At 40.6% G+C, this 10885-nt stretch overlaps 1 protein-coding gene across 1 annotated transcript in view; it reads right to left on the bottom strand.

Annotated features, from left to right (window-relative positions):
• The window catches only part of PARM1 (prostate androgen-regulated mucin-like protein 1), a 46405-nt gene that overhangs the window by 7598 nt on the left and 27922 nt on the right, over positions 1-10885 (bottom strand). Inside the window, exon 2 of the mRNA XM_007949053.1 lies at positions 9202-9280. Coding sequence (XP_007947244.1) covers positions 9202-9280 — 79 coding nt within the window. The remainder of the gene's footprint in view (positions 1-9201; positions 9281-10885) is intronic.

Genomic DNA, 10885 nt, shown 5'->3' with positions numbered 1-10885 from the left:
CAGTAGGACAAACTGACAGACAAGTTTGTCTTGCTGTTGGAGACCTCTCGTATCATCCCCACCTGGGTCCCTGTGGCTGACTGTTCCTCTGTCTGACTTCCTGGCTTTTATCCCCTTTCTCCTGCTCTCCGGTCCTGCTGCTTTGGGCGGGCCTGAGTTTCCTCTCCTCACTAAATCCCTTCGGCTTATTGCTCTTCTCTCTGGCTTCCTGGCTTTTAATACCCTTTCTTGCTCTTCTGGCATGCTGCTTTGTGTGTCCCTGAGTTGTCTCTCCTCACCTGTATCCCTGCGGCTGACTGCTCTTCTGTCTGGGTTCCTGGCTTTTATCCCCTTTCTCTCCTTTAAACCTTAGGCCCTTATTATCCATAGCAAAGCAAATATAGCTGTAACTGTCGTCTTCTTCTTCTTTTTTTTTTTTTTTGGCTTCTGTTGGTGGCTTTCTTTTTCTGATTATTGTTTCCTGGCCTTACTCCTGTCTTTTAATTATTTATTAAAAACTTACCATCTATTGGATACTATTCTGGGAACTGAGGGATATCTCAGTGAATTAAACAGACAAAAATCTTTGTCTACAGGGAGATTACATTCTAATGGGCCCAGACACAATACATTAATATATGAATACTATGATGAATAATTTGCCTGCTAACCAGACGGCTGGTGGTTCAAACCCACCAGCCACTCCTCGGAAGGAAGGTTGGGCAATCCTACTTCCATAGTGATACTGCCTCGGAAACCCAAGGAGGGGTCGCTATGAGTCGGGGTCGACTCGACGGCACATAACAACAACAACAACAACAACAACATGATGAATAAATGCAGTAGAGGAAAATAAAGCAAGGAAAGGAATAAGTAATCCCACGTGGGAGACAGGGATTGTAATTTTAAATATGGTGATCATGGAAGGTCTCACTAAGACATGTAAAATAGAGGAAGAATGATGACTCACATGGATGTCTAAAATATACCTAACAGACAGAGGAGACATCTAATGAAAAGGTCCTGAGGCAGGAGCAAATAGCAAATCAGTGGACTTACATATTGGAATGATCTGGATTTACAGAAAAGTTGCAAGAGAGTTCCCATATACCTTTCATCTAGCTTCCCGTAGTGTTAATGACTTACATAGCTATGGTGCCTTTCTTGTCAAAACTAGTAAGTTAACCTTGTGAGTCACAATTTTGAAGCTAAGGAAACTGAGACGATTAGGAGTGAATTTATTTACCCTCAGATACCATAATAAGTTGGCTGCATGCCGAGTGTGTAACACAATTTAGGACTCCTGAGAGTTCAGTCTTCTTCCTACCCAAATCCCAATGACAGAAACATTTTCAAACCTTCATTCTCAAATTGCTCTTTCCAATAGTCTAAGTTTCTCTTAAAAATCAACCACCAAAAACCAGTTGCTATTAAATTGATTTCAATTCATGCTGGCCCCATGTGTGCCCAGCAGAACTATGCTAGGGTTTCTTTATGACTGTGTCCTTTCGGAAATAGGTTCTGGGTGGGTTTGAACCACCAACCTTTTAGTTTTTAGTCAAGTGCTTAACTTTTTGCACCACCAGGGACTCTTCTTTTAAAAATGGTTAAAAACCCACTGCCATCAAGTCGGATCCGACTCATAGTGACCCCTCCTTGGGTTGCTGAGGCAGTATCACTACTTAAGTAGATTGCCCAACCCTCCTTCTGAGGAGTGGCAGGTGGGTTTTGAACTGCCAGCCTTCTGGTTAGCAGTCAAATCTACTTATCTTTAAATCATCACCTTTACTTTGACAGGGAGGATAAAATAATACGTGTTTTTATTCTCTGCCCTCTATTTTACTACTAGCAAAACACTCGTTACACAAAACGTCTGCACATTTGGAACATGTATCTTTTTGTAACAAGTTCAGTGTTGAGTAACTAGTGAAAGTCTGTGTGGTTTAACAGATTCTATGGCTTCCTCTTCCTCAAACCCAGTTCCTTCTGAATAAACAAATACTGCTGCCGTTCCCCACACTTTCCTATCCAGAGTCATTTATTCATCCAACAAGTGTTTATAAAGCAACTGTCATATGTCAGGTACTGCCAGGGGCTTTATATCTTTCTAGTGGAGGAGACTGGCCAAAAATGCAATGATTCCAGTACCGGGAAGTGAGGAGTGCAATGAATTAGGTGTAGCAGGAACCCACCACAGAGAAGGTGAGAGGAGGCTTCCCAGGCGAGGCCTAGTTTGAGCTGGGCAACTTGGAATTAACTATATAAAAAAGGGGATCTGTGGTAGTGTAGTGTCTGAGGCATTTGACTGCTAACCAGAAGGTTGGTGATTCAAAGCCACCAGCCACTCCTCGGAAGGAAGGTTGGGCAATCTACTTCCATAGTGATACCGCCTTGGAAACCCAATGAGGGTTTGCTATGAGTCACATCTGACTCAGTGGCAGTGTGTTTAGTTTGGTTTTAAACCAAACCAGCAGAGATACCAGCACATTCAAAGTTAGGCATGAACAGAAGAACGATATATCTAGGAAACTCCAGAGCAAAGTGTGTGTGTTAGGAGATAAGGGTAAAGAACTGTTACTCCAAGTGTGGTCCCTGGACCAGCAGCAGTAGCATCACCTGTGAGCTGGTCAGAAACTCTGGTGATAAGGCCCAGAAATTAAAATTGTGTTTTAATAAGCCTTCCTGCTGATTCTTGTGCTTGTTAAAGTTTGAGGACCACTGGGGCAGGGAATCAGAGTAGGCATGCAGTAAGATATATGGAACTCTAAAAGCTGATCTGAAAAAGTCAACCCATGGGTAAAAAATTCTACAAGATCTTAGCTTTTATGGAACTCTAAAAGCTGATCTGAAAAAGTCAACCCATGGGTAAAAAATTCTAAAAGATCTTAGCTTTTTTAAGCTGGCTGGGCCTACTCTTTAAATTTAACAACAACCAGAAGAAATCTAGCTGTATAAAATGTAATCACAGAAGACATGAAACAAAACAGGTGACTTCTGACAAGATGCCTTAAGAGTCAGGGCCTGTTGTGTCTATAAATCAAGATCACATTTATTTCTGAGAAGGGAACAGTGTGTATTGTCTGTCTGGGTTACCAGCACACCTAATTATAGCAGCAGCCACATCACTGGTGATAACAGATATGGTCTCCTGCTCAGGGGATTATCTCGGGGCTGAGTAGTTTTGAGCCAACTTAAACAAAACAGAACTGACTTACCTCATTCTTCAATCATCACTAATTAAAGACACCCTCTTCAAGAGGCAGGCAGGAGCTTTGCTTTATTTTAAAGTTTCAAACAAGCCCTGGAGTGAAGAGTGCTCAGAGATCATTTCTGTTTATGCACAACATGGATGCAGCTTCACAAGCCTTCAGAAACAACATGACTGAAACTGCCAAAATGAAGTGTGGAAGTCTACCACCTCAATACACAATTAAAACACTGAACTCAGTGCCTTTTCCCTCCTCTTCTTCACCCCTCTCTTTTAAATCCTGGATGCTTACTGAATGGGATTGGGAAGGACAGTCTACTAAGGCTTACTGTTGGTTGCTGCCATCTTGTTGAGAACTTATGGGGTAAGGCATCACCCAGCCATCAGTTTGTTGTGCTGTGGTGTCTTAAGCTATGCCCTAGGTATTTCAAATATCAGCAGGATCACCTATGGTGGACAAGTATCGGCAGAGCTTCCAGAATAAGATAGACTAGGAAGAAAGACCTCTCTACTTAAGAAAATTAGTCAATGAAAACTCTACAGATCATGACAGAACACTGTCTGACTTGCTTGGTTTGGGCATATAATCAGGAAGGATCGATTGTTAGAGGAGGACCTCATGTTTGGTCAAGCAGAAGGCCACTGAGAGTAAAGGAGAACCCTGGTGAGATGGATTGGCACAATAGCTTCAATTATGGACTTGAGCATGCTAACAATTGACAGGATGATGCAGGACTGGGCAACGTTTCATTCTGTTGTACATAAGGTATATGTATTGGAGTAGAGTCAATGGCAGCCATCTTCTTCTCTATCTATGGGCTAAGCACTATTCTAACAACTATAATAACAGTAGTTAGGTCTTCCATTGTCCTTACTTCCTCCCAGGCACTGAATGTTCACATGAATCATGTAATTTAATTTAAAACAACCCTGTGCATTAGGTATTACATATTATAAACTAATGAAGAAATAGCACAGAGTGATTAATAAAACTGCCTAGAGTACATGTTTATAACCACCACACTATATTATCTCATGAGGTACTCTAAAGTCATTATTTAATCTCATGTAATGAAATATAATCATTATCAGCCCTACTTTCCTCAGAAGGAAGGTTGGGCAATCTACTTCCACAGTGATACTGCCTTGGAAACCCAAGGAGGGGTCGCTATGAGTCAGGTCCGACTTGACAGCACATGACAACAACAACAACAACATCAGCCCTACTATGCAGATGAAAAAAGCAAGGATCAGAGAGATTATAATTTGCCCAAGGCCTCCTGCTAAATAAGTAGGAGTGTAGTCGGTACTGAACCCGGTTGCCAAGCCTTCATTCCTTCTTCCACACCATGCTGCTGCTAGCTAAAAGGGGGGCTTGATAGCAGAGAAGGGATTGGATGGTTCAAAGTAGATCATTTTTTTGTTAGCTGCATCTAAAAGTTGCTCAAGTTATAAAAAGATGTGTGATAAAGCTAGGGGTCAGAGGTCTCTGGAGGCCTGGAGTGTGAAAACAGATGGCTAATGCATTCACCACTATCTCTGGAAGAAATGAGGATTTAGGGAGAAAGGTGAAGCTACTGCACCCACCGTTTGCATAGCTTGCACACTGTTTTTCTGGTTGTGAGGCTGACTTTAGGCAGGATCTCATCTTGTATTGGCAAGCATATTGGCTTGAGCTAGGGTATAGCCTGTGGTCGAAAGCCAGAAGCTAATGGTTCCCTCATGGGCTGTGATTTCAGTCACTTGCTTCTCCAGCCAAGTGAGTTGTAAGATCACAGAGAATAGTCCTCTTGTCATGCTATTGTTCTCAGAAATCTGGGCCTATGGAAACAGAATAAACTTCCAGCCAAGGCTGAGCCTAACCTTAGATACATAGACAGACACCCACATTTGTCAATGAAGCCAAATGTATTCTTGACTAATGATTAGTGAGACTTTCCAGGAATCTGGCAAAAATAACACTTGATGTTTTACCCCAGTCTTAAGATTCACAAGAACTATTACATTCCTTATGTTATCATTTTTGCCAAAATAATTAACAAAGAAGCATAAAGGGATTTTCCTTAGGGGGTTTCTAATAAAGGATCTGATCAGTTTATTCAACCTTAAGTTTGTAGTGCTAAAAAGAAACAGCAAATACGTGTGTGTATACATATATTGTTTTTCTGTGCTGTTGAGTCCATTCCAACTCATAGTGAGCCCATGTGGCAGAGTAGACCTGCCCCCAAAGGTTTCCTAGGCTGTAATCTTTATGGGAACAGACTGTCAGGTGTTTCTCCTGAGGAGTCACTGATGGGTCTGAACTGCCAACCTTTTAGCTAGAGCTGAGTGCTTAACCATTGTGCCATGGCTCCATGCATAACTCTCTCTCTCTCTTTCTCTTTCCTCTATCTATTATACACACACATCACTAAAGACTTTCTAAATTTAGGTGAGAGAAATTGTATGGGGGAAAGAAACAATGATTAATTCAATTTGATAATTCACTAAACTTATCTGGTGTTGAGAAGACCGGGCACAATGTACTTTTGAATGAATTTTTAAAATTAAATTCTATGCAATTTTAATCAGCACTCATTAGGACAAATTTTAATGTCTTGCTAATAAAAATTCCCCAATACAGTTCTGTGCTGCATCACTGAGGTAGGCCCAGTACTCATCAGAGTGTCTGGTACATGGCTGATGCCCTATGACTACCTATTTTGCAAATATCTCACTAGGGATGCTTTCATCAGTTTACAACTTTGATGATGATGATGATGATGATGTTGTTGTTGTTGTTGTTGTTGCTAGGGCTATGTATTTGGGAGCTCTGGTAGCGTAGTGCCTAAGGCACGTGACTGCCAACCAGAAAGCTGGCAGTTCAAACCCACCAGCCACTCCTTGGAAGGAAGATTGGGCAATCTACTTCCATAGAGATACTGCCTCAGAAACCCAAGGAGGGGTCACTATGAGTCGGATCCAACTCAACAGCAATGAGTTATTTTTTTTTAGAGCTATAAGTCTTCTCAACAATGTTACAGAGTAGTTAAAACTACTATCTTTATATTATAGGTGAGGAAAATGAAGGTTATCAAGACTAAGTAACAAGCCCTAGTCACACTGCTAGAAAGAGGTAGAGCTGGGATTTGAATTGAGGTCACCTAGGTTCCAGAGTCTGAATTATCAATAATTGTTCTAAACTGCGTGTCTACAGTCAGAGGTTGGTTTGAGGTGGTAAACTTGAATTCTTTCTTGAAGTTAAGAGGAAGAGTTCTTTAAATTGCTTCAACGCCTATTTTTGACAAGTGTGTGCCAAAGACAAATGTTTCCATTTAACTCTACTCCAGTGGAATTCTTACTTTTGGTAACATGGCCCTTCAGAAACTCACCACTGGTAATTCTGAAATGACTCCAAAGTTTATATTTAAGTTCCTTTTTTTGGACCTGAGAAAAGAGTTTTCAATAGGAACTTTGCCACAGAGTAGGAATGAGGTTCCTATCCTAAACTGGTTCATAAAAGCCAATTTAATTTATAATTAAAATACTGTGTATTTGTGGGATAAACTAGTAATTAAGTCAGATGGAAAAGAGAACCATACAGTGAGATACGAGTTATAAAATTAAGTTTTGTGTTCAAGGAAAACACAAAAAAGATTTTTTAAAATCTGAAGGAAACTTCTGGATGCTTTTATAAAGGCTTTTAGACATAAGTAACACTGGCCCTTTAATTTCAATTTCCTTTCAAAATGTGGCTTGCCTATTCTTCGTTCCTTAGATCCAAGTGGTATTATGTGGCACTCTCATACTTGACACCATCATTAGATTGATTTGGTGTGCATTTAAGACAAAAGATGAAGTGAGATAAAAAGAAAAGAAGAGGAGAGTGTTTTCCAGTGGGCAATGGCTGGCATTGGGTGATGTGATGAGAGGTGATGAGAGAGGACAAGGGGAGAGGGCAGCAAGGTGGATGTGGGCATACAGATGAGAAATTACACATGTGTACCTCACATGGGGAACAAGGACACAGGGAAAGGCAAGGTGCGTGTACACCTCTTGAGGGAGAAATGCAGCTGTAGGGCAGACAGGGAGGTGAGGAGTATATGTGTATGTGTACAATGGTATCTATGTGATGGCTTATTTGTAAAATTAACTGTTCACTTACTCAATTTATCTTTCTGCCCAGCACTGTGCTAGATGCTAGAGATACAAAGGAAAACTCATAGATAAAATCTGGGTTCTCATGGAGCTTTTATTTTAGTGGAGAAAGCAGATAATAAACAAATAAAATTATGGACTGTGATAGCTGCTGTTGTTAGCTGCCATCAAGTCAGCCCTGACTCATGGTGACCCCATACACAACTGTTATGATCAAATCCTGGATTGATTCCTTGCAGTCCACTGGGCATTCATTGGCTGATTTTCAGAAGCAGACTTCCTAGTCTAGTCTGTCTTGGTCTAGAAGCTCCATTGAAATCTGCTCAGCATCATAGCAACATGCAGTCTATCACTGACAGATGAATAGTGGCTGTGCTGAGATGCATTGTCTAGGACAGAAATAATTAAGGATTTCAGAGAATAAATAATAGGGACATCAATCTGAAAAAGAAGTCTCCTGGAGGTACAGGGTGAGGAAGAGCTAGAATAGCTCTCAAGTAGAAAGACCAGAAAGACACAAGGACCAGGAGAGGGAAAGAACCTGATGTGTTCTAAGAATTGGACAGAAGGCCAATGCGAATGGAGTTCTGGGATTAAGAGGCAGAGAGGATATCAGGAGGGGGAAGAATTAGGCAGAGGCAAGACCATGAGTGCCCTTGAGAGCCAAGCTGAGGCGCTAGAATCTAATTCTAAGTGCTGTGCAAAGACATTAGGGGCTTTCAATGGAAGGGATGAATGGCTAGAGGAATTCTGACAATGAGCATCTGGCTGTTGGAAAAGCACGTGCTGGCAGAGGGCAAGGAGTTGGCTGTACTCATCATGGCAGCACAAGGTCCTTCTGTTTCCTGTTACAGCCATATATAGATTGGCCAATAAAACGGACACTTGCCACTTGGCCTTTTAGAGCTAGAAGGAAGCTAAAAGATGTTAGTAATGTAGTTTTGAGACTTTGGTATTTCATAGAGAAATAGAATGAAAAAATGGAGGACAAATAATATGCAAAAATGGGGGACTCAGAGAATATTGCAACTTTCTATTTTGCTAAGGAAAGTAAATGCTAGTTTTCATCTATGAATACCGTCATTTCATAAAAGAAGTGTTAGCACCAAAAATATAAAGATGTAATCTCAGAAAAAAAAAAAAGGGGTTTTATAGAAAATATCATACTTTCCCTATGTTTTCCCCATTTTGCTTTAGGGCCAGTGAAAGCCTCATTGCGTACTGGGAAATCCACAGATCAGAACTCAGAACATCAGTATTTAGGAATCATGGATCCTACCCCTCTACTCTATTTCACTGATGAGAAAACTTGAGCTTTGGGAGATACACAGCTTCCTCAAGGTGATGAGGTAAATTAAGGACAGAAAGCCTAGGCAGGTCTCAGTCTCTTGACTCCAGGTTAATTTTTTCCTCCCATTTCATCACCATGCTGAATATTTTAGCTTATTTCTTGTACTTTGCAGGGTTCAGATACTGTAGCTTCTATTCCTATCTAGTGAGGAGTATGCTGGACATTCATTTCCTTGCCAGTATATCTGAAAGCTAAGGTTATCTATTAGGGGCTCGGGTGGTGCTGTGGTTAGAGCATTGCACTGCTAACTAAAAGGTTGGTAGTTTGAACCCAACAGCCACTCTGCAGTAGAAAGATGAGGCAGTCTGCTTCTGTAAGCCTTGGAAACCCTGTGGGACAGTTCTACTCCATCTTACAGGTTTGCCATGAGTTGGGATGGACTTCATGGCCATGTTTTTGTTTGTTTGTTGTTTTGTTTTTGTAAGGTACTTATTTAAGACACAAGCACACAGCAAAACAGCTCTCATCCCAGAGCTAAACAACATGGAATCCTTTTCTTCATAAAGAAGAGTCAAATGAGTCTTACCGGATCTTCAGATATGCTGCAACTCCAAACACCAATAACACCACGGCAATGACTGTCACTGTGATGGCGGCGATGCTGCCTGTGAAGAGGAAAGGCACAGAAAAGGTGAAGGTGAGAGTTTAATGACTTTGTCATGCATAATCCACAATCATCTTCTGCCTGATCTCATCTTTTCTCTGGAAAAGGAAAATGTTATTTATTTCAGATCATTCTGCATAAAAGTTAGAGCTAAAATAAAATCCAGAATTTAATCTGGTTATCAAAAAGGTTTTTATGCCAGACAGTGTTTGGCAAATAGCCAATATTTATTAAAACTTTTGGCTGGCCTGGAATACCAAGAACAGTATACTGTACTATTCGATTAACTCTTTAGGAATTACCAGTCTGCTGTTTCTGCTGCTGCTGTTGTTTGCAGTGATAGGGGATTCAAAACCTCTTGATGTCTTATTTCCTTTTTCTATACGCTCTGGATTATATTTTCACTACCTGGGAAATATGGGAAGATGTAGCATGTTTTATTGAAGAGTCATTTCAAGGTAATGAGGCTGCTTTTTAATAAATCAGAACCACATCACTACATCACTAGCATCCACTTCAAAAGTCGTCTTAGTAGGAGATGCACTAATTTTAATGATGATGCCATCAAATCAGAACATTTCAAAGACTCCTCTTTGAGAAGTGTGTCCAGTTTTCATCCTGAATTGATTTTGTAGAAATAAAGTTAAGTTTGCTATACAAGATAAGGTCAAGTCTGGTAGGCAATACTAGTTTTTGTGTGTAAAAATAACCAGGTACAATTAAAAAAGTATCATCAGTGTTTTCTTGTGTAATTCAAAAACTAGGTGCCACAAAAATAGCTATTGCTGTTGTTAGGTGCTGTTGAGTTGTTATGACTCTGTGACCTCATGTACTATAGAATGAAACATGACTCCGTCCTGAGCCAGCCTCAAAATTGTTGCTATGTGTGGTAGTTCAGTTTGTGTGTCAACTTGGCTGGGCCTGGTTGAGTGACTGGGCAGCTGGATGTAGTATTCCCCATGATGAGACTGGTAATCAACTCCATGGTGGAATCTACTAGGAGCAGCTGAGTAGCTGCCCTAGGGATGTGGTCTGCTTCCTGTGTATAAGCAGAAGCTTATTGGTCCAAACAAACAAACAAACAAACAAACAAAAAAAACCAAAAAACTCAAACTCACTGCCGTTGAGTTGGTTCCAACTCATAGTGACCCCTCTTTGGATTTCTGAGGCAGTATCACTATGGAAGTAGATTGCACAGTCTTTCTTAGTAGTCCCGTTTTGAGGATTTTTGTTTTGTTTATGTTGAGATGTAATCCATACTAAAGGATATAGTCTTTGATCTTCATCAGTGAGTGCTTCAAGTCTTCTTCACTTCCAGCAAGCAAGATTGTGTCATCTGCATATTGCAGGTTGTTAATGAGTCTTCCTTCAATCCTGATGCTGCATTCTTCTTCATATAGTCCAGCTTCTCAGATTATTTTTTCAGCATGAAGGTTGAATAAGTATGGTAAAAGGATACCACTTTGATGCACATCTTTCCTGATTTTAAACCATAAGGTATCTCCTTGTTCTGGTTGAATGGCTGCCTCTTGGTGTATGTACATGTTCTTCATGAGCAAAATTAAGTGTTCTAGAATCAACTAATATAGGGCACCTTTTTTTTTTT

Source organism: Orycteropus afer, unplaced genomic scaffold (assembly GCF_000298275.1).
Source record: "Orycteropus afer afer isolate SDZICR_OR568_19922 unplaced genomic scaffold, OryAfe1.0 scaffold00235, whole genome shotgun sequence".
NCBI lineage: Eukaryota > Metazoa > Chordata > Mammalia > Tubulidentata > Orycteropodidae > Orycteropus > Orycteropus afer.
The sequence above is the reverse complement of the archived record's forward strand: the minus strand, read 5'-3'. Positions and strand labels throughout refer to the sequence as shown.